Below are 27,217 nucleotides of genomic sequence, written 5' to 3'. Positions count from 1 at the left end.
TATGTGGAATCTAAAATATGACACAAATGCACTTATCTATGAAACAGAAACAGACTCACAGACATAGAGAACAGACTTGTGGTTGTCCAGGGGCAGGTGGCGGGGAGGGTTGGATTGGGAGTTTGGGATTAGCAGATGCAAACTATTATATATAGAATGGATAAACAACAAGGTCCTTCTGTATAGCACAGGGAACTATATTCAATATCCTGTGATAAACCATAATGGAAAAGAATATGAAAAAGAATATATATATGTATAACTGAATCACTTTGCTGTACACCAGGAACACAACATTGTAAATCAACTGTACTTCAATAAAAAAGTAATTTAAAAATAATGTGTAATTTTGAGAACTATAACTTGAGGGGAGGATTTGGAAGGGACTGAGCTCTGGTTGGGGTGGAGCAGTCAGTACTTTATTTCAAACTCTGTGACTTTCATGGCCCCTAGCTGATGTGGCTTGTTATCAAGTCAGTCTTACTTCCAAAGCTAACTGACTACGCTAACAATTTGCCCACATTTCACCAAAGGAGTGGACATCTAATTTTACCTCTTTTTGTGACTTCCTAATGTTCTTAAAACATCCTGCCATAATTATGAAAGACACCATCGGGACTCTGACCTCCACTGGGTGTAGCCCAGGTGGAAGGTCATGTCTGCTTTTGCTGGGCCTGAGACCACAGCTGACAGACTTGACCAATTAACCCACACACACCTAGAGGGGAGGTCTAAGGTGGCAAGACAGCCACCAAGTCCTTCAAACTTGCTTTCTTTTCATTCAACAGAAGAAAAATAGCTAATTTCCTAAAATATTAGTATTCTGGAAAACAAAAGTTAAAATCTCACAAGCCATGGAAACAAGTATTGATTGAAAGTAATGTTAGGTTCAGCTAGAACGTGTCATAAGCAAAGACCAGAATGTGGGGCTAGATCTACTTCTCGCAAAGGATGCTTTACTTTTTGCTCTGTTTCAATTTCTTCTCAGTGTTGATCTCTTTCCTCTGTGGAAAGATGTTATGTAAAAAGAAGTCTAAGTCTTTCTCTGCCTAGAACCTCGAGGCTAGGTAGAGAAAGGAGTGGATTTCTATTTATCATTTCAAGCAAACCTGAACTTAGGGAGCCCATTCCTTCTCTCCCCTCCCTCCGTCCCTCCCCTTCTTCCATCCTTCCTTTTGCACATTTACAAGTGCTCTAAATCATTAAGGAATTTTATGCAGTCCTAAAACCATAAACCTAAAACTGCATAGATCAGAGACCTCAGAGATGTCCTAGCCCACCCTCTCATTTTGTAGATGAGGACTGTGGGCTCCAGAACGCAGAGAGTAGGGACTCCCCTGGTGGTCCAGTGGTTAAGACTCTGCACTTCCAACGCAGGGGACGCGGGTTCGATCCCTTGTCGGGGAACTAAGATCTCACATGTCGTGCAATGTGGCCAAAAAGAAAACACAACAGAAAGCAGAGAGTAGAACCAGATTTAGGGTTCCTGGGCCCTCTTCCTTGTTCCATTCTGTTTCGGAGGAGACCACAAGAGGCAAAAACACTTACTTTTGGAAAAATCTCTATCAGAACCCTCCGTCGGCAGTTTTATTTTTTCCCAAGGTGGAAGTTAGTTCAAGCAACAGAGAAGTCACTCTTGCCGCCCCATCACTCACCGACAAACAGCTGGCTGTAGAGCTCCAGGCGGGTGTGGCCTTCCGCTGGGGCCTTGCGGGTCTGCCGGGGTAGCCTGTCCACCTGCAGGCTGGCCTGCTTGACATTCCTCTCCGCGGTGACCCGGTGCCACTGGTCATCGTTGAGAGGGGAGGGTGACCGCACCACAATCTCCACTGGCCCGTTTCCGACATCAAATGAAAAGGACACTTCCATGGCAGCTGGAGGAGCAGAAAGCATGAAAGGCACATGAGTATCTCCCTCCCAGATACCAAACAGCGGTGAATTCTAGAGGTAAAACAAAGCATGGAGAGAAGAGTAATCTAAGCTAGTCACTTGCTACAAAGGTCCAAGGCGAAATCCTTTGAGGAGGGATAAAACATGAACCCATTGCTAACCATTAATAACCAGGGGGAGGAAAATAAACTTGGATTGGGGGTCAGGTATACATTTGTTTATTTTATCAGGAAGTTACCATCATTGACTCTTTCCGGATAAGGAACTGAAGGCTGGAGCACTTAAGCGCATGTCGAGCATCTTAGATTTAGTGAGTAGTGGAGTCAGGATCGGAACCAGGCTTCTCAGATTTCAGAGCCTGAGACCTTTTGGCTCTACATACACCGTGACTCTTCAGTAGCTCCTAGGGCGTGACTTGTAGCTCTGGCTGCACCAAGCATCACCTGAAAGCTTTACGAAACACACCCGTGTCCAGCTCTGTCCCCAGGGATTCCCACTCAGCTGGGTAGGCACTGGTATTTTTTAAAAGCTTCCTGGAAAATATTAATATATAGCTAGAGTTGAGAGCTACTGCTTTGGGGGAATTCACAAAACTTTATTTCCTTTATCTAATCCTTCAAGTTCCTAGGGAAAGTTAGGGAGCTGTGAATCGTGCAGGCAATGAGGATGACCCACATCTCTTCCGGACCTCTGGGGCTGGGCAAAGGGCAGCTCCAGAGTCCCGCAGAAAAACCCCTTTCTTGAATCATTTGTTGCACACCTTGGATGTTCACCATCTGGGATGTCAGGTCCTTCTCATAACCTACCCTCCAGCACTAATCACAAATCATTCTTCTTCTTTTTTTTTTTTTTTATAGATCTGCTCCCAATCAAACTCCGTTAATAAATCACCTTTCAACCATGGAACAATGGACTAGGAGGTTGCTTTGGTAACTCCAGTTGTAAGTAGCTTTCTTAGAACACATTTTAGGTTTCAAGTTCCTCAGTGACTACCTAATGCTTTATAAATATGTTTTTTAAGTGTATATTTTTCCTGCGATTGGCAGGAGAGGTAGTGGCATGCGGGTCCCAGCTCCTTAGCTTGGTGAATTCTTTTGACAGGAAAGATGTGGCACACCACTGGATTTTCTAACTTTGCTTATAAAGAGATTCAGCTCCTCTATCTATCAATGAGCCTCTGACGAATCTCCAAGCAGTTTAATTAAATATCTGTCATTTTTTTCCCCAGGCTAATGAAAAGTTCAGCTTCTCTGGACTGGTACCATTTTGAGATAATGTTGCAAGCAATCAAATTTCTCATTTAAAAACCGCAGTGGGCCAGGTTCTCTCAAGACCTAGACTGTTCCCCACCTCTGGGTCAGGCCCCTCTGAAAGCTGCATTAACTTTACTGAGCTCCAGGGACATTAGACGCAGAACTCAATTTAATCAACCTAATTGTACCAAGGAATTTGGTTCCTTTATGTCGTTAGAAAGGGAACTTTAATTTTAACACCTGTGGTGATGCCACACGTGCTCTGGTGAAATTTCTTCTCTAAATTAGGAGCTCCTGCCTTCCGGGGTCACTGTGACCTGATGGAGGCCAGTGACCTTCACCAAGGTTTCTGCAGAAGTATGATCAGAATATGGGTCGACGATCATACGACTCATGGACTGAATGATCTTTCCCTGAATTTCTGGCATAGTCAATGGGGAAAACGTAACCTCGGTTTTTAAGATTGAATTTGTTCTGTTCTTGCAGTGCTGTGTCTTAGCAGATGCATTTTAAAATGTAAGTTGTCAGAATAGCCAGAGAACAAGGCTTCCTGAGCTAAGAAGGAAAGATGGTTTTGTTTCAAAGGCATCAACAGCCATCAGGGAAATACGATTTAGGGATAAATTGAGTTTAACCCTAAAATTTGACTCAGAGGGATTAATGCTCCTCTAATTTCCTCTCCTCCTCTCCTCCTGCTCTGACGAATTTTTGTTCAGGTCTTTAAGTTGTCACTATTTGGAGCAACTCGGAGGACCAGCAGATACCAGGAAGTATCCATACTTCCTTCTCTGCTTGTCGCACTAGATCCCCCGTTCCTAACATCAACACTGCCCTCTAGGGAAGGAAAGAAGGTCTCCAGGACCTGCTGTAGCTCAGTCCTCTCCCCAGCTGGGTGCAGGAAGAGGGACTCAAGGCCGATGGTCTCTGAGAGCAGAATCCTCCTCCAAGAGCCTCCATCCAGGCTCTGTTGAAGCAATGTTCACAATTTCAGCCCATCCCACTTCCCTTCTGGTGCTTCCTGAGGCCCCGCATGAGAGTGAGGGAAAGGGTTCCTTTTGCTTATTCATTCAACGTCAGCTTCCCTGACATTGCCTTTGAGAAATCCTCTCTCCCAGCCAAACGGCAAGCATGTTTTAAAGGCTTCTGAAGTTCAGTTTGTGGCTGATTGCTCTTCGTCTCTGGGTGAGAGGAGCTGACATTTTAAAAGAGATAATTACAGAGAGAGTCAGCAAGCGAATGAAAGGGAGGCAGAGTAAAAGACACGAGAGCCAAGGACACCATCCTCTTAATGTGTTTCTCCAGGAGACTGAAGTGTTGCCCTGTTTCTGACTGTAGAAAAGGAATTTCTGATGTATCGAAACTATTCTTATTTTCAGAAATAAGTATTTGAAGATTGGATGTTTCTAGCGTGGCTCATTAGACAGAACACTGTAGCAAACACGAATGGTTGCCTTTCTCTTAGTGTCAGGAACTGGGAAGCATCTTTCTTGCAAACTCACAAGTTAGCCTGCCATCGTTTGGTAGATGCTGGCAGAAGACAGGAGACTCGTGGGTCAGAGACAAAGCACTGCATTCTTCACGGTGCAGCAGGCAGCATGAGCGTCAGTCCTCCTTGGTTTCTCTGGTCCCCAGAGTCCCGTGGGGGCCATGTGGAGCTGCCTGTGCAGTGAGTTTGCATCACAGCCAAGGAACCCTGACTTTAGGAAACCCCGAAGTTTTAAAAGGGCTGCTAGCAAACCTGCTTAACTTTTGTCCTGGGGAGAGACATTGGCTTTATTATCCTGGTCAGGAAACAAATCTACTCTGTGTTCTGGAGGAAGACATTCTGTCCTCCGAGACTGTTTGCTATACACACATCCTTTAAGAGGTATGAACAAAGCTGACAATGCCTCTTGTTCAGAAGACAAGCAGAAATGGGAGAGACCCATGGAGAATTCTGCCCGACAGCTAGACAATCCCCCACCCTCTTCCTTGTGAGCCGACCTGATTCTGCCCGGAAACTACGTGCTTCCGAACAACTTTATGCTTCAGCTATGGATGGCCCTACCCCAGGCCCAGAGGGTGTATCTGGATTTGTCTAAGTCAAACATGAGAATTCTGAGCTCCCTGCCAGCAACCCACTTAAGATGGGCTATATCATTTCCTTCTGGCCAGTAAGGCATGAGGGGGAGTCTTTGGAAGAAAAATTAATTAGTTGGTAAGAGAAGAGATAGTCATCCCCTTTTGCTCCTTGGTCTTGGGTGGAGATGTGGTTTCTAGTGTTGGTGGAGCCGTCTGTAAATCTCGGACACACTGAGGAGAACAGGGAGGGAAATGGGATGGACCTGGGGCTTAGCTGACGTTGTTCAGCCCCTAAATTATTCCTGGAGCCACTTCAAGACTTCTTATGTGAGATATCCCTTATTGCTAAAGCCATCTTTCTTGCAGCTAAAAGCGTCTTAACTGATATAGAGAACGGTTTAGCAATCAGTATTTATGAGTTCTAGTCTTCACTTTGCTTTGTCACCTTTTGGGCTCTGTTTATTGGTGTCTGCAAGGAGGATTACATCTATAGTTTCCCAAGAGTTTCTATGTCCAAAATGTGTTTGAAAACACTGATGAGCTCTAAGGTCCCTTCAAATGCAAACATTCTATGATCTAATTTCCAAGAGATTCTAAGAGAAACAGTAAATGAAATAGAGCTGGTCTCACTAGTAGTGGTAGATATTGGATCACTACAGGGAGAAAAGAGAGATATTAGAAGAGAAATGCACGAGGTGGCATATGGGCATTAGAAACAAGCATGATGGCAGAAATCATCTTTGATCACATCTGGCTCATGACTTCATTTGAGTGACAAAGCAATGAATGGGACAGAACTATGGACAGCTCTTGGTGTGTATGTATGTGTGTGTGTATATATATATATATATATATATATACACACATACACACACACACATATATATATATATTTTTCCCTCCCCTCCTTCAAGTGTAATTCCAGCAGGTGGCACTATTCACTCTCATTCTAACCATGAGTTTTCGGAAACAAATCACTCCAGGCTTAATGTACTGAGAGACGAATTTAACAACTGACCAGAATAGTAGGCTTTTGGACTCTGGGTTTTCCCAGCAGGTGAGACAACATTCAGACGTTAGACTCAAAGCATCAGTTGGAAGCAGCAGAAAATATTGGTCATTCAACATAGAATAGGTAAAAACACAAGGGAAGGTACACAAAGTGAGCACACTGAGACCAGCTAACACGGTTGCAGTTTTGATGATGATTTGTTTCTTTCACTCTAAAGTGAAGTTCAAGGATGGATAGCTTCCAAAGGGCTATTCTGCACCAAATCTCATTTGATCCATACAACAGAACTGGTAATAGGCAGAGCAGATATTTTAGCCTCACTCTACGAGTGGGGAATGTTATGAATTTTCTGCTTTCTTTTTCTTTTTCATGAAGGAAGGGCTAAGTGTCCATTAGGAGACAAAAGAATTTAGACAACAGGAAAGGGTATGAGAAGACACAGGTAGGCTGAAAACGAGGTCATTATGGGGATCAGAGAGGTGAGAAACAGGAGGAAGCAGCAAAGAGACCACCTATGATTCCTGTCCAAGGCCGGGTTCTCCACGGCACACTGGGTGCCATCCCTTCTTATCTGTTCCAGGACATCCCTCCAGCAATTCCCCCTCCCCTTCTACAGTGTCTATAATTTGTCCTCTACTGAACCATTCCACGTGACCGTGTGGACCTTCCTCTAATGCTAACAGCCACCACCTCCACTACAAAATCCTTCTCTTGTCCTTACATCCCATTTCTTTGCTCCCTTTTGTTGCCAAATTCCTCGAAAGAGCTGCCTGTACATTCTGTATCTGTGTCTGCTCCTCTTAGTCTTTCTTTAACCCCATCACCTTAAGGCTTTCTCTTTCACTACATTGTGAAACTGCTCTCGACTCAGTGCCTAAGCACTTACTGGTCCCTTTACCCAAATAACTCTACGGCTGCTTTTCTATCCCTCTGCACACAGCCCTCATATTAGAAATTCCTTCCCTAAACCTTCTATGTTAAATAGCAACCCCCCACCCCCTTTAGCTGCCTTTGCCCCTTTATCCTAATTTTTTGGATCTACATAGCATGTATCGCCATCTAGCACAATATATATGTGCTCCTGGACTCATTAAAGCAGAGGTATTTTCCATTTTGTTCAGTTTTGTTCAGTGCCTAGAACAATGCTTGACACAGAGTAAGCAATCAACAATTTATGAATGAATGAATGAATAGGAACACTCCTGCCATGGAGGCCAAACAATTATCTAGATACTCTGAAAAAAAGAAATCCATGCATTTTCCTAATGCAAACCATAACTTAACACACAAGCATATATAAGGAATGCCATCTTGAATTCTATAAGCATCTTCCCTGAGGGCATAGAGTAACTTAATGTATATTCCTCAGTCTAGGGACTTGATACATGAGTCATGTCTGTTTGAAACAAACTGTGCCAAATGTTGTTCCCAAACCTATAACATATGAGGAACAAAGACTTGTCCAAGATAAACCCAGTAGTGGAGCCAGAAGCAGAATTTTCTCCCATTTCTACATCTCATGCTATTTTCACTCTACTCTTGGGAACAAAGACCTTGAATCAAAATTACATTTCTCAAATTTTGGCCTACATAAGAAACTGCTAAAGAAACATGCTTAAAATGCACATTTCAAGGCTGCTCTCACTCAGTAAGTTGGGGTAGGACTGTGGAGTTTGTATTTTGCTAATGCCAGGTGACTCTGATACAAGCGGTCCTGGAATACTACTTTATTTATTACTTTTTTAACATCTTTATTGGAGTATAATTGCTTTACAATGGTGTGTTAGTTTCTACCTTATAACAAAGTGAATCAGTTATACATATACATATGTCCCCATATCTCTTCCCTCTTGCATCCCCCTCCCTCCCGCCCTCCCCACCCCACACCTCTAGGTGGTCACAAAGCACAGAGCTGATCTCCCTGTGCTATGCGGTTGCTTCCCACTAGCTATCTATTTTACATTTGGCAGTGTATATATGTCCATGCCACTCTCTCACTTTGTCCCAGCTTACCCTTCCCCCTCCCCATATCCTCAAGTCCATTCTCTAGTAGGTCTGCGTCTTTATTCCCGTCTTGCCCCTAGGTTCTTCATGACTATTTTTTTTTTTCATAGATTCCAAATATATGTGTTAGCATATGGTATTTGTTTTTCTCTTTCTGACTTACTTCACTCTGTATGACAGACTCTAGGTCCATCCACCTCACTACAAAAAACTCAATTTCGTTTCTTTTTATGGCTGAGTAATATTCCATTGTATATATGTGCCACATCTTCTTTATCCGTTCATCTGTTGATGGACACTTAGTTTGCGTCCATGTCCTGGCTATTGTAAATAGAGCTGCAATGAACATTGTGGTACATGACTCTTTTTGAATTATGGTTTTCTCAGGGTATATGCCCAGTAGTGGGATTGCTGGGTCATGTGGTAGTTCTGTTTGTAGTTTTTTAAGGAACCTCCATACTGTTCTCCATAGTGCTGTATCAATTTACATGGAATACTACTTTAAACACTAGGGTTGCCAAGTTTCATTCTAGTAGGAAGGCCCTAGGAATCTTTTGCTTCCTTGTCGTCAAGAGATTTTCAAACTGTGTAGTGAAGAGTTTAACCTTGTCCGAGGAGGGGTCTGGACTTTGCCCTTGGCTTTGGGTAGATAATATCTAAAGCCTTGGAGTGTTATGCCTGGTAGGGGTGTCTCTGTTTGCCTGGGGGCCTTGGGTCATGCCAGGTAGTCTAACAATGTGATTTAGGGTGGAGGCTGGCCTTACCAGATAGTATTTGGGGTAGGAACCTCATCAAATAGTATTTGGGTAGGGGTGACCACCCCAGATAGACCAATGATGTGATGTAGGGTAGGGGTTTGGATCACACAGTTCAGTCCCTGGAGGGGCTGGAAACCAAGGTTGGCCACATGAGCAGTGGACCATTCCTAAATAAAGGAGCCTGAATAAAGACTCTGAACACTGAGGCTCAGGGGAGCTGCCCTGGTTGGCAGTACCCCATGCATACTGGCACAATCAATTCCGGGAAAGTAAGGTGTCCATGACTCTATAGGAAGAGCACACCTGGGGCCTTGGTACCTGGGGCTTCTCCTGGTCTCTGCCCTCTGTGCTCTTTCTCTTGTCTGATTCTAATCTGCATTCTTTCCGTGTCATAACCATAACCACGAGTAGAGCAGCCTTTGATGAGCTCTGTGAGTCCTTTTAGAGAATCATTGAAAATGAGGGTTGTTTTGGGGAACCCTCAAAACAATTGTGTGAAATTTTGTGTGAGTTGTGGTCCTTCCAAGTTTGCAGTTGGTCTAATTCTCTGCAAAAATAATCACTTTGCTTTTGAGGCATCTAATCAAGCCCAACAGTGTTCAGACTGAAAGATGTACAAAAATGAAGTCCAACTTCCAAGCTCCCCTTCACTGCCTAGATAAGGGAATTGAGTCTGTAAGATGCTAACATCCAGTTATAACTAAGCATTGAGCTTCTGTTTTTCTAACTGTGCTGTACTGCTTTTCATATTATGCAGGAAATTTTAAAAAACCCTACTTTTCTTTACTATAGTCTTAGTTTGTGAGTATGGAAATTTTTAGAGCCAATATGCATATTCACACCCAAAATCTCAGTGTTAAACACATCTGAAAGTGAACACTGGCAAGGAGAAAATTTATTTGCAGTCTTTTGGAAGGTCTTCAAGGAAATGCCTGGAGCTTAACAATCAATGCTATGAACTCATTTTTAAATCTCTGGTATGTTGATAACCTCCTGAGTATGAGAAGTATTTCTCTTTATGTATTTTTGCCTTTAAGCTTTTTATTATGGTTAAAAAATAACTTCACAAACAAAGGCATCCACAGAGAAAAGGAAGCAAAAGAGAGTTACCATTGGCCATGAAAAAACAGAGAGCTGTCTTTAAAATGCAAAGCCTTTCTAATTTTAGTCTTCTCCATGCATTTAACTACCTTCTGAGAATAACTTCTTGAATATCAATGGACCTATATGATTCAAAAAGGAAAAAGACAAAAAGCTTTCCAAAAGGACATGTGGCTTGAAACAGCACCTGTCCTCAGTAAGGGACATGTAGTCAGGGTTTAAATACCCCCATGTTTGGAGTCAGTGGGGACTTGTGTGCTGGGCAGAGAGTGCCAGTTTGGAAGAATAAATGAAAGTCCCAGATGGTGACTGTGAGGACAGAATATTTGTGATAAAAGGAAATGCTGAAGATGCAGGAGAGAAACCTCGAAACTGGATGCCTAAGGATTCTCCTGAGATGGAGAGGAGAATGGATTGAGGAGGCAATGGATGTCGAGGAAGCTTTTCTCTTGACTAAGGTCAGGTTGTGCAGCAAAATGAAAAACATTCATTGGAGGAAATGTGCTTGGTGGAGGACCAGGGGTGATTTATGGGGCTGGTTTCAGGTGATGTTCGTTGAGATACCTGGCTATGGAGAGTTCAAGGAGAATGGCGTGTCGGATTTGAGGGCCAAAGGAGGTAATACAACTGGATGCTAAAACAGCTTGAATTGGAAAAAAGCTCATAGGTGTTAACATGGACCACGCTGAAGCTTATAAGGAGACAACATACCTGTCAATTAATTAATTGTAATTTATAAATGACTGAGCTATGGATGGCTATGCTTATGGGGACACATCATGAGTAAAAGCCAAAGATCCAAGGAGAAAAGATAAGGCTTTGGAAGGTGCATGCCTGCTGGTGAGAGATGTGAATAAGCCTGTCAGAAGGAAAACAGACTATTTCCTGGTTGTCATAGACTGTTTCAGCCCAGACTATAGGTCATACCACAGACACCGTTTCTTTCTCTCTGTTCTACAGCAAATTGTTTCCTTTCTAGCAGATTCTTTCAATGCCAGCTTGGTATGACTTCAGACAAGACCTCTCTAATGAGGAAAAAAGTGCCAAATGACAATTCTATATTCTACATGCTATGAACTCAGAATATAAAAATAGATTTATTCTGTTTTCCATTACAACACCAGATGCACTTCAACTACAGTATTTGCAGTATCAGGCAAATAGTGGAGAAAAAGTGAAACCATGCCACGGGGTCAGCAGAGATTTTATCTAAACGGGAACGCAGAGAGAAATGAGAGGAGAGGAGAGTCACTCTCTTTCTACATAACAACTTTCTTAAAGTGTGAAAGACCTGCAGAAGTTCCCTGGAATCTTTGCAAAAGATCTAAATTATCTGAATAGTTTTTCTCTAGCTACAATTACTTCAGTTTGTTCTTCTATTTAGTAATGAATATTAGAAATGAGGAATCTTAGGGTTGAATATGAAAAATACAGGATCTTAGAATCTCAAGGTTGAAATTATCGTTGGAGAAATGCCCAATTAACATTGTAGAAGAGTAATAGACCCTTCAGGTCATGTATTTCCACCTCTGGAAAATGACAGGACATAACTTCACAGCGTCCCTTGGGGTTGGGCCAACCAGCTTCTACTTGAACAAAGCACCCCATGGGAATGGATAATGTTAAATAACAAAAATGAATCACATCAAGAACTCTTCCTTTTCTCTAATTTTGGTTATAACTGCTGAAAAGACAACTCCCTTGATTATACTGCATAAACAAATATTTTGCCTCCGTAAAGACTGTATATATAAAACATGTGAGAACCTTTTAAAGTGCCAATTTGTACAAAGTACAGATAAGCATGTTTACTTTTTTCATTATTTGATGAAGGAATGGATCATGGTTTCTGTCTAAAGAGCTCCTTTGAGAGAACAGTTGTGGGTAGGCTTGAGCTACTTGCCAGCCTCTGCCTCAGTTGGTTTGACAACAAGGTGAGTGAATGGAAGAGCTCCGGGAATAGGTCATCCATTAGGAGCGCTGCCCTGCAAGGCACATCCTTGTGTGGCCTTCCCGAATGAGGTCTTCCACTTTCATCATTTTAGCCTGCCCTGGCCGCTCCATGCTCGGTATGTGAGAAAGTCTTAAACAGCATAGCGTGCTCCGTACTTTAGGTAAGTAGTGGTATGAGGGTCTGAGAATTAGTAACAGGAAGCCTGTAGATCAGATTGTGTGAAAATCTGCCTTTTAAAAGTTAAGCCCAACAATAAGGGATAATTGGTTAAATGGAGAACTTGGCAATTGAGACACCGTTATTTCCCAATTTTTTTTTAAACCATGCTCCCATTTGTTGACATAATAATCATAATTATCACCTCCTGATGTTGTTATGCCCAGATGTAGGAGGCTGATGGGCAATAAAACAAAGCCCTGAAGATCTCAGATAAACATCCTACCAGCCAATAAGATTTTTTTTGTGTGTGTGTTATATTCTGTAGGTTGTATAACAAAACAATAGCTTTCTTGTTCTGTTTTGTAAATATAACATTATGATCTTCTAAACCATACATGCTCTCTTGGAGATTCTGATATAGTCTGTGCCCTCAGGTGAAAAAAAATCACTGTTGTGGAGTTTAAAAAAATTGATCTGGAAATGTGTTTCTAAAATGTTGTTACTTGAAACAAGTAGGTTACAAACAGTATGTACTGTTATGATCTCCTTTTTGTAAAAAATTATATATAAGCACATAGAAAAATGTTTGGAAATGTGCACACCAAAAGAGTGGTATTACATACGTTAGAATTTGAGATTATAGCTGATTTTGGGGGTTTATTCTTTTTGCTTCTCTGGATTTGAAAATCATTCAACAATGAACAAACACTATTTGTATAATATTTAAAAGTTACAATCTGATCATTTTCACGTCTTTTGCAAAGGTTGGTGACATTTTAAGCCACTCTATTCTATAATTTTAACAAGTGTTTAATCAGAGAGATTAGTTAATCAAAATGCAAGGAATGAGATTTCATTTAAATACAGAAAATTAGAGGGAATTTAAAACTAGATTGAAACATTCCTCCTTACTTCTTTCCTGTTCTTAAGATACCTGAGAAGATTTTTTTAAAAAGAGAGTAGTCAAATTTTACCATAAAATAATTTTGAACAAGATGTGAGGTTTTTTTCCGTATTAAAAATGGTCCCAAATAATAAGGTCATGCTATTTCTCAAAGTAAAATCCTCACAGGTCTGAAGTGCCAGCATGTTCAGATGTTTAAATTAATGTCTACAGGAATCAGAATGCAAGACGGCATATTCAGTGTTATAATTACACTTGACAGATCTACACTGTTTCTATTATTCATTGGCTCTGGTTGCACTTACCCAGGAAGACCTTGTAGAATACTAAATATCAACCCCTCTTCATGAGAAGTCATTTGGCATTCTCAGGAGTTCTCATCAGAGGAATCAAATTCAGAGATGCAGAAAACCAAATTTGATCCTTTTAACACTACCCACAAAGGCAAGTAAAATGAATAATTTCCTAAGAGGCCTTAGGTCCAGCTAGCTTTCTTTTGTCCAACTCTTAACACGGATATGTGGGTGGGTCATTACTTCAATGAGAAATGTCTTTTAACCAGTCCCTGGGCTTTAGCTATATTCTTTTCAATGCTTCAAATCCTCCATGATCTTTCTCCTTTACTTGTTGACTCTCTGGAAAAATGTCTTTATCTCATTTATTTGCCTGTCACCCTTCAAAGCAAATCAAATGCTGCATCTTCTGGAAACCTACCTTGATGTCTTTGGACAAGGTGAAAGCTTACTCTTTCTCGGGCCAGAGTACCTGTGACTGCTAACTTCTCATGAAAAGTTTGTCTTCTCCTTCCCACAGCGACCCCTGAAAAGTTGCCAGGCATCCAGGAGCTGCATTTCCTGGTCCCTGAACATCTAGGTGGAGCCGTATGCCCAGTTACCACCAACCGAATCGAGAACAAAAGGAGTGTGTGTCTCCTCTGGACCAGTGTGGGTGAAAAGAGAGGATGCTTCTCCACCTCCCTCCTCCTCTCTTCCAGCTGGTTTAGAAACTCCCAGGCTCTAGGAGATGGTGGAACCACAACACAAGAGGAGCCTTGATCTCAGATCACTGTATGGAAGGACTTCATGGAACAGAGCCTGCAGATGACGCTGCCATACAGTCACTGAAACCTGGGGTCTTATTTGTTACAGCAGCTTAACTTAGTCCTAAACAAGAAAATTTCTTATTCCTAAATCTCTTATGACCTTATCATATTTAAAATATTTATTCATAAGATTAAAAAATATAACCAAAGGATCTTCTCCCTCAGACCACTGGAATTTTGAAGGGATAAATTACGTCATAATGGTCTTATTCTAGTTTCAATACCCAGCTCTGTATCACAACATTGCCATAGTTAAAAAATACGTAGGTTATAATGTGATATTTGAATGAATTAATGGAATTTTATAATTCATAAAACTATGAAGTTTTAGAGCAAAGGGAAGTGTCTGGGAGCCACATGGGAGGCTTTAGACTGTGCATGCTCTGGACGTCTGAGCCATCTCCTTTACTAACCCCACCAAGCCAAGCTCCCAAAGAAAGGAGATGCAGGGTTGTGCCTTGACTATCATAAAGGTGAACAAAACCTTTTCCTATTGAGAATTCTGTCTAGGACAAGCTCGACATTCAGAGATATGGGAAGAAATTCCCTTTGTTCTTCAACATTTCTGTTCTACACTGAATGGACTTCAGATCACAGAACCCTCATGTTGGCACATGCAGCTCTATTTTCAGCCACCCTTAAAACACAGACAAACAACAAAGCTTCTTATGGTTAGCTGTGGAATACGAGTGCCATTTACAATGTTATGTATATAGGAAGATACATTCCAGGATCTGAATGACAGGCTCAGAAACTCCTATAACACAGTCCCTTTGTAAGTCGGGAAATAGCTAAACTAGAAAATTTTTTAAAAAACCATGAATATCATAGAGATGAAAACAAGTCTTCTTTTCTTAAAGTATCTAATAAAAATATATTCTAGCTATGACCCTCATCCTCTGTTAGATTTCATGTAAGCATTTATGTTTCTCCCTGTCTCCTCAAATTTCCTATCTTGATTGCTATTAAAAATTATCTTGTAATTTGAGCAAAATGTGTCTTGAAGAAGATAACTCCCAGAATTCTTCATTTGTAAAAAACTGCTTTTGTACGGTTTCCAGTTGACATCTAGTTGGCCAATGTTTTGTCACATGGCTTTAATTTAGGTGTTTGATGACTTGTAAGAGCCTAGTGTTCTTGTATTTACGGTTACCATCGGCCCTTTGAGATATTTCTGGTTTTGAGCTATTTCAACTAATCGTCCCCAGTCACTCACTATATTTAAATGAAGCTCTGCTCCCCGATTTATTGTATCTTCTTCTTCTTCTTCTTCTTTTTTTTTTTTTTAGCCAGCTTTGAATTAATTGGTCCCAAGTGTCATCCTTAGTTGGATCAATTCTCCAGCGTTGGTAACAAGCACTAACCAGTGATGGCACCAACTCTTCCCTCTTGAAGCATTTGTTTTTATAAAATATCAAGCCTGCAGAGACGCTGGTAGCATCTAGAATGGCAGATGTAAGGTCTCTAACCTTCTTATAACTCCACACATATATTTCCAGTTTTTCTCACTAATCCATGTGTTTATTATTGTCACAATAGCACACTCTTTCTCCCAGCTCTGTCTCAGATCAGGATGCATGAATCCAAGCTTCTTTAATCTCTTCTCCTCTTAGGATGCCCATTCTCTTCCAGCTGGCCACAGGCAGGCTGATTCTAGTAGATGGTCTTTTTGACACTTTAACAGGCCATCTCTTTGAAGGGAAAGATTCTGTGGACTATCACACACAATAAATAATGCAGAAAATGTGAGAATCAAAGGGAATGAGATAGAAGAGAAATTCCACCAGAAGAAAATCTCTAAGAAACTTCAGCATTTCTCTACAGAAATGACACACAACGCATACTTTTCAGACAAACACTATGTGAAGATGCTCTTTAATGAGGAGGCCTATTATTTTCCAGGCAATGCACCGAATTAATTGTCTTGTAGGAATGTGGTTTTTTTAGGAAAATGAAAGGCTTCTCTTTTATTTATGTTTTATATTTTAAATCCAGATGCAGTAAAAAAGTCTTTTGTGTGGGCAGGATTTCAATAGGGAGATGGTCTTCTAGATGTCTCTGGAGTGTAGAGAAGGAAAGGCAGGAACACAAACTCTGCAGAGAGAAGTGACTCCATCTGGCCAGCTTAAGAGGCATTCCCACTCCTTCTAGAAATTTCCAAATCAGCTGACACGGGTGGATCAGTAATATCTAAGGTAACTTGGGCAATTTTTCATATCAGGAGGACATCGTATTCTAAAGACTATTCTTTTAACTCTAGGGCAACTATGCCATATACTCAAATAACTGCCCCTTCAGTAAGACTGGCAAAAATATCTGGGTCATTCAATTTGACTTTACCAATTGTTTGTATATCTCTTAATACTTAAAATGCACACAGCTAATATATTAAATAGCTTTAATACAGCACAACTTTCACCTTTACTGACATCTCTGAAATTTTTTGGTCCACAATTGAAATTGAAAAGTTTAAATCAGACACTAGAAAAAAAATTTTAAGAATCACAACAGTGTTGCTATGCAGGTTTAAAATTTTTTAAGGCAGTAATTTTTTCTTATGTATTATAATGACTAAGCCAGAATCATTCTTTAGACTCCGAAATCTTTAATACAAATTGAACTCATAGACTTGCAAAGTAGTAGAAACACTCAAATTCTTCCTAAATCTATGTGGATAACTTAAGATGGCTTGGATAGTTAAAAGGAAAAATCCAGGTGCTACCACCTGATCTGTATTAGTAAGCACTCACAATATTTATGAAAGAAAAAACACCCTAAATAACATCCCTATGGCACAAGAGGCCGGTTAAGCGGAATTAGACATTCCTCATGTCTGTACAAGTGAAGCTCTTTTAATATAAAAGTTGTTCCAATTCTGAAATAGTGGAAGATAAACTGCCATTAGTTTATTTCTTCTGATTCATCAGTTTCTATATATTGCTGAATATTTTCTTCTGTGACATTCTTGAGCATGTGTATTGCAGAAGGCGGCATCTCAGAAAAAGAAAGTTTTTCCTTAATACCCTTCTCCAAGATTAGCAGGACATTGGACTGCTACCGCCACATTTTTGTGGAGATATGTGCGTTAAATGCAAATATGTTCTCCATGTCATCTGGATATCTGAAAAAGCTCAAGCTCTGTCAACACGGAAGCTTATGCTAAGGTATTGCAACAGTTTCTGGTTGCTTCTCCTGCATGTTTCCTAGGCAGTGAACATCCCCTTCAAAAACTTCCCACTGTGTAAGCTCTTTTAAATTGTTAAACAAAAATGAAAATGCTACGGTCACTATTTATCATCAAACACTTCCAAATACTTCCTCGGATTACAGTTCACCTTGAGGAAGACCTACCCATCAGCCATGCAACACCCTTCCCCAGGGGCCCATGTCTTGGGGTCAGGAGGGCAGCTGGGAGTACCCTTGACCTCAGCGCTTCTTCTGTTCTATGGCACCAGAGCCTTCACTCAGCAACGTGTCCTCCTGTGACGTTCCCTCTCCCATGCTTATTGCTGCCATCGCTGAACCCGAGGACTGTAACGCTTGGCTCACAGGCTCCCTGTCCACTGCGCCCCTTGCCATGGCTACTAGGGACCTCAGCAGTGATGGGGATGACAGCCAACACTGGCCTCCAGTTCCCTGACTTTCTCCATAGCCTTTTCATACAACCCGGAAGCCCACGTGCATGGCCAGACAATGCATCGTAGACCTTCTTACCACCCAAACTGCTCTTCTGTGAAATCTTGAATTCCAAAATTTCACCAACCATGATCTGTCCTTCCACCTTTCAGTGTGTCATCATTTTGATCACCGGCCCCCTGATCATGGTGATCTCCTTTTCCACCTAGATTGTCCATAGTTCTCCATTAGACCAGCACCTCATTCATTCATTTCATTCTCTCAACAAATGCTTACTCGGCACCTCCATGTGCCAGGCAGTGTTGTGGCCCTGGAGATACCACGGTGCACAGCGTTCCACAGCCCTTGCCACGCCAATGGACCACGCACCTCACACATCTGCGATATAGCCATGCATCTACACTGTAGTTTCTTCCTTTGGCATCCAGAGCCTAAAATGTTCTTTCCCATTTATTTTGAGGCTCAGTTAAAATGATATAATCTCCAAAGAACCCTTTCTTATTCTCCAGTCAGAAGTAATTATTGCCTCATCTGGGTCACCACAGTGTATTGCTCTAATATTTATTTCATCTTATCCAAAATATTGTTTCATATGCTAGTCTCTCCCACTAGATTGTGTGGGACTCTGGGATGGGGACACGTCTTATTCTTCTTGAGTTCCTCTTTGGCACATACGTAGCAGGTACTCAGTAACTATTGGTTGAAATATTTAGATCGCTGTATATTTAGAATCATATCTGAGACTTGCCTAAAAAAATCTCCACTACCCATGTCGTACTTCCTACTCTAACAATACCAACTGTTGTAGCTCCTGAGCACCCATCAGGTTCCCCATCCTTATGCTTTTTTAAAAAAAATTTTATTTATTTTTGGCTGCATTGGGTTTTCGTTGCTGCACGCGGGCTTTCTCTAGTTGCAGCGAGCGGGGGCTACTCTTCATTGCAGTGCACGGTAACATTGCACGGTAACATTGCAGTGACCGTAGCATTTTCTCACTGTGGTGGCTTCTCTTGCTGTGGAGCACAGGCTCTAGGCATGCGGGCTTTAGTAGTTGCAGCATGCAGGCTCAGTAGTTGCGGCACGCGGGACCTAGAGCACGCAGGTTTCAGTAGTTGTGGCGAGCGGGCTCAGTAGTTGTGGCTTGTGGGCTCAGTAGTTGTGGCTTACGGGCTCTAGAGCGCAGGCTCAGTAGTTGTGGCGCGTGGGCTTAGTTGCTTGGCGGCATGTGGGATCTTCCCGGACCAGGGATCGAACCCGTGTCCCCTGCATTGGCAGGCGGATTCTTAACCACTGTGCCACCAGGGGAAGTCCCCCCACCATCCTTATGCTTTCGTTTGCATTGCCCCCTCCTGCTAGAATTCTTTCCCCTACTTCTTCATCTAGCTAACTTCTTTGCCTGTTCTCAATGACCCAACTCAGGTATCACCTCATCTTCCTCTTCATTCCCAGGTTGGGTTATGTATCTCTCCTCTGGACATTTACAATATCTTATGCCTACCCTTGTAATTTATTTATTGTATTTTAATGATCATGAGCACAATATCTGAAATCAGCTCTATAACCTGTGTGTCCCAGTTTCCTTATCTGTCAAATGTGGATAAAACTTGTCATGAAACCTAAAAATGTTGGTACCTGTAAAAGCTTTAGAACAGTACCTGGCCCTTAGGAAATTCTCAATTAAAGTTATGCATCCATACTGCTATTAATGTGTTTGTCTCCTTCCGTAGGTGAGGGTGTTCGGTTCTCTTGTCTTCACCTCGGAATCTCCAGGATCCACCCTAGTGCCTCTGACACAGCAGGTGCTCAGTGAGAGGTGGCCTGATGATGGGACCATGGTCATGGTCAAGATGGGACTATCTTGGCCAGAAAAGGGATGCAGAGAAGTCAAGCTGTTCCCTACGGGGAACTCTGAAAAAATAAATGGGTAAACCTATGGTTGTTAGGGAATATTTTTTAAAGAACGATTCCTCTGCCATCTCAGAAATAACTAACAAAAAATAAGCAAACAAAACAACAGAATCAAAAGTAATTTCTGATTTGGAAATGGACCTACTTGCCCATGGTTTATGCTCTCCTTCTTACGTTGATCTGCATCTCTCAGCCCGTTCAGATGTTCTAATTCTGGGTCTCACTCATTCCCGCTTCCTTGGGGACCTCACTTCTTCAGCCAGTCCCTTCTCTCCCGTATCTCCAACGTCTTTTTCTTTACTGGATTTTCCTCTTTAATATACATGGGTGCTCAAGTCCCTACCACTTACAACAACAAGAACAATAAACAAAACCACCATCCCTTGATCTCCGTATCCACCTCCACTCACTGCAGACACTGTCTTACATTTTGACAGTGACCTCTACATGTGAAAGCTGATGAGCCCTTTATGTTCTTATTTTAGTGACCTCTCAGTTCAGTGGTATCAAACACATTTTTTATTTTTGAAATTCTTTCTTTATTTGATCCCTGGGATATCACTGTCTTCCCACTTCTCTGGCAGCCTTCTGCAAGCTACTTTTCTTGTGGTTTTAAGTGTGGTTTTCATTCTTGGACATCTCCTTTCCTCTCTCTGCACATTTGTCTTGGGCAATCTCATCCATGCTGGGGGCACCCAATACTTATTTCCTAATGATTCTCTAGGTGACGATGATGCTCAAATTGTGTGTTTCTAACTCAGAGCGCTCTGCTGGGCTCCAGACTTGTATATACAGCACCCTCTAGATGTGTCCACTTGGATAGACACTCCTATATCCAGCAGACGCTCAAACTCAAAGTATCCAAAATGCAGTTTGCATTTTGCCTCCAATGCCACACTCCTTAGTGAAAGTTGTTCTACTCACACAATCATCAAAACCATCACAACCAAATGTTGGCTTCATTCTAGAACCTTCCCTCTCACTTCACCCATACAACCATTTTGTTAGAATCTGTGGAATCTCTCTCCTAAGCATCTCCTGCATCTATAACCCTTCGTTGTCATCTTCCCCAGCTCCCATTCACTCTGCCACCATCTTCACACCAGCCCCTACCGCCTCTTCTCTGGCTTTTCCATCTTTTCTCTGGTGAATGCAAGTCTGAGCATGTTACGTCCCTGCTCACCATAACTTTCAGGGTCGAGACAAGCCAACTCCGCCCCAGCCCGGAGCACATGTTAGTGGTCTGACCACTGCCTGCCCTTCTAGCTGCGGCTCTGGGTGTGCACTGGGTGCCCTGCTGAACTGTCTCCTCTGGAGCCCTTGGGTTCAGTCCCCGTACCTTCACTCACCGATGTTCTCCTCCTATAATGTTTTTCCTTTCCTGATCTCCCTTCTTCCTCCACCTTCTTCACCTTCCTGCCTCCTGCTTGTCCATCAAAATTTAATTAAAGTTACACTCTCTGGGAAGCACCCTTGTCACCCCAGTCGGGTGTAAATCCGCCCCCCGCCCTGGTGCGCTCAGCCACCTCTCTCAATGTCTGTTTTGAGAGGCAGTGCAGTTTGGTGTTAACAGCAATGACTCGGGACAGACAAAAAATGTTTGGGGTCAAACACCAGCGCTGCCACTTCCTCACTGTGTGACCTTGGCCAGGCAACTTACACGCCCTGTGCCTTAGTTTCCCCGTAAAGTACAGATGCTAATGGTACTGCCCAGTCCGAAGGGTGGTTAGGAAATGAAGTGAGATGCTCTATGTAAAATCCCTGGAACAGTGTTGGAGTCTGAACAAAGCTGAGCTATTTTTATTGTTATTATAACTACTGATTTACTTCGTTGCTTTCCAAAACAAACAGAAAGATCTTTGAGGGAAAGAAACCATGCTTGACTTAACTATGTTTGACCTAGCACAGCATCTGGGACATGGTAGGTACTCAGTAAATATTCACTGAATGAATGAAAAAATACAGATAGTAAATAAATGAAATACAGCCTGAAAATTTTACCTTTAGAGTATGTTAGTGAGTAACAGCACTCTTACTTTATCCTATCTGCGTTTTTACTTTTGCACATTAAGATGCTGATGGTATCGCATCAACTTAGCGCAACTGACTCACTGCTCTTAGAGTCAAGAATCTCCCACTTCTGACAGAAGGGCACAGTGTCGTTAGTTAGCAGAAATGTTGTTCTGGAAACCACTATGTAGGCATGAACTGTGATAAAATTCCTTTGAGACACATGTAGAGAAACAAAATTTGAATTCCTACCAGAAAGAGATCAGAAAGCCTTGCAAGTTAAACGGGAAAAAAGAGTAGAGACACTTTTTAAGAGTTTGACTTCAAGACCCATTAGGTTTGCAGTGACTCATCAGTGGAAGACAGAGATGGGCCTGCGAGAATTCTCCATCTCTACCCACTGCCCCGTGGATCCTGCAGAGAAGAGTCTGGAGAAATGTGATAAATGGGCAGAAGGAAGCCTCAATCATTTTTTTCTCCATGTTCTTCATGAAAGCATCACTTCTTGTATACTTTGAAGAAGTTTTGCTCAAATAGAGAAACGGGCCTTTTTTCATCCCATAAATTCCTTTGAACCTGAATGGAGATGCTATATAATGATGGACATTTGGTATCTCCGCCGTTTGGGGGATCTTATCAAAGGTATTTCCACCCTTAGTAATTTTAGAAGGTCTAGAGAACCCCGAGGAGAAGCCAGCCTCTAATCCGTGCCTTGAATATCCCATACCTCTTTACCAAAGGTAAACTATGTGAAGAAAAGAGCTGTATGACAAAACAAGACCATACCTCACCCTCTGTCACAGAGTTTTCGTATCATGGAAAGACTTGGAAAACTTGAAAACATCTATGAAGGTTTTTTGTAATTATAAATAAGTGCAATTCTATTCTGCAGGTGCTAAGTAGAAATGTCTGCTCTTTCTAAGTAGAAATGTCTGCTCTTACTTCGTTTGTCTTCTTACAACCCAGGCCTGGTTTTACAAAACATGGGGATAGAAAACAAGGGCATGGTGAATTTTATAGTAATTTTATAGGAGCTTATAGAATTACTCAGGTATGGAATTGTCAATTTTCCTTTTTTTGCCATGAGTTATTTCTAAAACACAATCCAACTCTGTGTAAGTCAGAAAACAGTTTGATTCAATTAATTTGCTGTGGAAAGTGAAAATCCCTTATAAATAATTCCAATCCATAATTCATGAAAAGAGTGGATTTCTATTTATTTCTAAGGCTAGAATATTCTCAGTCTTCCTTTCAATTGGATCTCGTTCACATTAGATCTGTAATGAGCTTTCTTGGGAAGAAGATAATAGACAGCAACGACTAGACACTGAAATAAATGCTTCATGACTGGCTACACCCTAGCGTCCTAACAACCTCCACAACTCACCATCCCCATTTCACAGATTAGGAAATTGAGATTTAAGCAGATTAAGCAATTTACACAAGAACTTGGATTTCAACAGGAGAATGAGAATTCCGAAGTGCACGCACTTCCTGCCGTACCACAGTCCACCATTTAATGAAAAGAATCCCATAGGATTTCAGCAGAAAGACAGTGACCTGAGATTCCAGTTTTCAAAGACCATGTTGCATAATTATAACTACAAAAGGAGAAAAATATTCCATCAGATATTTCTGGAAAATAGCTTTCGGATCTTCCTCAGACCAGACCCAGTATCACAGGCACTTGGATAAAGAGCACAGACTAGGAAGAAAGACACTCTGATGTGGGGAGAGGGCACCGAGGAGTTTTCATGGAGCAACAGGTGGGCACAGACTTGCTTCCCCTTCCTGGTCCTGTCTGTTCCTCTGCTGATTCCATCTGGGTCTGAACAGGAGAGCATGGTGTATGCAAATGTTCATCAAACCTGGAAGTTTGTGGACATAAATTCCTGAAGCTGCACCTATGCCCCAAGGATAAAAGGGCCCCGGTACCATGAGAATTGCCCTTCTCAGATCCAGTGACCCCCTGCCTTCCACGGACAGGGCAGCATTGGCTCTTGCTCAGATTCTGTTAGTTTCTGTGCCCTTGGCGAGATCAACCAGAACTCAAACCTTTATAGGGTGGGTGGATGTGTGGCCTCTTCTGCAAAGCTGCAGACTCAAAGTTCCATAGCACAACACAGGCTGCTCCTTGAACTCCCACAGATGTTAATTCTGATTATTCCTATTTCCCTTTGTGTTGTTACCCTCACTCTCTTATTCCTTATTCTTGATATTTACCAATCCTCTGTCTACTCTTAACCCTGTGTCCTTGGAAAATAAACACATTCTTCACACCAGTCAGACTGGCCATCATTAAAAAGTCTACAAATAATAAATGCTGGAGAGGGTGTGGAGAAAAGGGAACCCTCCTACATTACTGGTGGGAATGTAAGTTGGCAGAGCCACCAGGTAGAACAGTATTGAGATTCCCTAAAAAACTAAAAATAGGGTTACTATATGATCCTGCAATCCCATTCCTCGGCACATAATTCTAATTCAAAAAGTTACATGCGTCCCAATGTTCACAGCAGCACTATTTACAATAGGCAAGACATGGAAGCAACCTAAATGTCCATGGGCAGATGAATGGATAAAGAAAATGTGGTATATGTATACAATGGAATACTACTCAGCCATAAAAAGAATGGAATAATGCCATTTGCAGCAACATGGATGGACTTCAAGATTATCATACTAAGTGAAGTAAGTCAGAGAAAGACAAACATCATATGATGTCACTGATATGTGGACTCTAAAAAAATTACACATGTGAACTTATTTACAAAACAGAAATAGACTCACAAACCTAGAAAACAAATTTAGGGTTACCAAAGGGGAAAGGCGGGAGTAGGGATAAATTAGGAGTTTGGATTAATATATACATACTACCATATATAAAATAGGTAAACAACAAGAACCTACTGTATAGCACAGGGAACTATATTGAATATTTTGTAATAACCTATAATGGAAAATAATCTGAAAAGTTATATATACAAACTGAATCACTTTGCTGTACACTTGAAACTAACACAACATTGTAAATTAGCTATACTTCAATAAGAAAAAAATACACATTCTTCTCCCATGTTATCAGGGCAATTTATTCTCCCTCATCCTCCCTGAACAGCACTGTGGGAAGCTCTGTCTGTGTCTGCTTCCCGGTGAGCAATCTGAGCACAGGAACCTAGGTCTTTCTCAAGTTGTGCATCTACCATCTAGCGCTGTTTTCGGAACAAAGGAAGCCATTGATATGTGAAGCCAACGAAATTACACCATCAGGGTGAAGATCAGCTCGAAGTGACAAGAGTAGCTATTGAGGAGCTGACAAAGAATTTATACTCACATTTCAGTTCGAGTTTGATAAAATCCGTGTTCCCCAGATTTTCAAGAAACACTCCCCGGGGGATTAATGTTTTGAAGTAGAAAGAGATGTCCGCGCTGGTTTCCCCTTGGAAAGTAGAGAAGTGCAGGTAGGATGATGGGTTTGGGAAAGAGGCAGCATTCCAGTAATTCCCTGTGAAAGGAGCAAAGAAAGAAAACAGGGTAATTTACACTTGATCATGGCAGTGATATAAAAGGTATGCATTTTCTGAGTTTTAATACATTTCCACTGACAGTAGCCCTTGTTTCTTCTCTGCCTGCTGAACAACATTGCACAAGATCCCCACAAACATATCTTGACTTTCCAAAAGTTATATGTGGGTATGTATATAAAATATTTGATTAAGGACTGATAAATCCTACTAAGAGCAGTCCTGGAGGGGCTCTCAGGCGTATAAGAAGAGGAGAAAATGGAGAGAGGCCCCTGGTTTCACGCGGTGGGTGGGTGTGGCTGGTTTGAACTCAGGCTTATGTTCGACGCAAGAAGCGCCCAGACTCGACCTAGAGGGACACACCCGGAAGGGGGTCTTTGGTATTCTGCCCCTGCTTCTCATCTGCCTTTGCCTGGAGTGACCCGTGCCTGCTTCCGGCCAGCAGCCACTCAGACACCAGGGACAGGCGCAGCAGGAGTACAGCCGCGGCAGGCGCAGAAGCCCTGCGGAGCCAGGAGCTGAGGAAAGAGGCGGGGTGACTGGCCAGTCATCTCCCCACCCCTCCTGCTCCAAACCCCAGCGGCGAGCTGCTGTCAAGGGAGTGTCTCCTCCCCAGCCCCTTCCTCCCTGGGGACTCCAGGGGACACTCTGACCTGTGGGTGTTTTGGGGGGCGGGACTGCTGAGCTGAGCCCGCCTGAGCGCTCACAATCAGCCTCTGCCCTGAACTCATGGGGTAGACACGGTTGTACCCGCCCCCCTCGCTACTCATTGCCTGGTAGTAGCCAGTGGCCCCAGGAGAAAGGCAGTTCACAGGACAAAATACAAGCACCAAACTGGAGGACTCACATTCCATCAGAACAGATGGACCAAGAATTTAATATGATACCAAGAGCTTACTCCAGACTTTATCTCCAGGGGAGAGATTCCTTCAGAATGTGCACATTTCTGAGTACGTTTGCCAGCACAGCTAGGGACCGAAATACATGGATATGCTTTAAAACAGTTACTAAAGCCTTTACCTTTAATACTAAACCCATGTTAAAGTCACCAGGTGAGATCCAAAATGGAGTCACTCTTGCTAAGCCCCAGGTCAGCAAAGCAAAACTTAACTGAGTTTCTGTGCTCCGCTCACCCAGAGGAGGAAGGCCCAGGCCACCCAGTCAGCACTTGCCTGCTCGGCTCAAGGTACCTGACGCTCCAAGCCTTCCCTCTGCTCGTGTAAGCGGAGCAACCCTGCTTCAAGCACCAGCACACGGTCAGTGTAACTTCCTTGTTCCTGCTCCCTTCGGTCTGTAAACATCTCTCCTTGTACAGCTCTTTGGAGCTCCTTTCTCTCTGCTAGACTGGAGGCTGCCTGATTCATGAGTTGCTGAATGAAAGCCTACTAGATCAGTAAACTGCCTGTGGAAAATGTTCTTTTAACATCTAAAATACATGTTTTTTTAAAAGTTGATTTTGCCATATCTTTCCTTCAAAGAACACAATGAATCAACTACATTTACTCTGTTAGTTTCTATCTACAATATTTTTTCCTTCCTTTTATGCAAATAATGCATACAGGCAATAAGTTCAACTGCTATTCTTAAATAGAGTTAACTTCGCGTTGGTGCTGCTATGCTTATGCCATAAGTTCAAATTAAATATATAATGTTGCTATATTATGAGATATTAAAGTATCCTCATTTAATTAATTCCATAACATCTTACGGAAAAACCCAAATGAACTTTTTGGCCAACCCAATATAAGCAGTCAGTCAGTGCAAAGTATGTTTGTAAACGTCTCCATTAAGGTAAAACCAGTGGTGGTGGAGTCCACTGTTGAAGGTGTCCCAAAAGTCTTAGTGCAGTTTCAAGCTCTTTTTTAAAAAACTGCAATATCATAGCTTTCAGTAGGAGAAAAATAGACTGGTTTCCTCTTGGGAAGAAGGATGTGATATGATATT

The 27,217-nt window shown here is 42.1% G+C and overlaps 1 protein-coding gene across 3 annotated transcripts in view; it reads right to left on the bottom strand.

Moving 5' to 3' along the window:
• CNTNAP2 (contactin associated protein 2) overlaps positions 1 to 27,217 on the bottom strand; it is a 2,064,732-nt gene that overhangs the window by 240,521 nt on the left and 1,796,994 nt on the right. For all 3 annotated transcript variants that reach the window (XM_082473843.1, XM_082473842.1, XM_082473844.1), the window contains 2 exons: positions 25,084 to 25,254; positions 1,656 to 1,874 (listed from right to left, as the gene is read on the bottom strand). In XM_082473843.1, coding sequence (XP_082329969.1) covers positions 1,656 to 1,874; positions 25,084 to 25,254 — 390 coding nt within the window. The remainder of the gene's footprint in view (positions 1 to 1,655; positions 1,875 to 25,083; positions 25,255 to 27,217) is intronic.

The sequence above is a fragment of the Balaenoptera physalus genome, assembly GCF_965194825.1.
Source record: "Balaenoptera physalus genome assembly, chromosome: 8".
In the NCBI taxonomy this organism is placed as follows: Eukaryota; Metazoa; Chordata; class Mammalia; order Artiodactyla; family Balaenopteridae; genus Balaenoptera; species Balaenoptera physalus.
The sequence above is the reverse complement of the archived record's forward strand: the minus strand, read 5'-3'. Positions and strand labels throughout refer to the sequence as shown.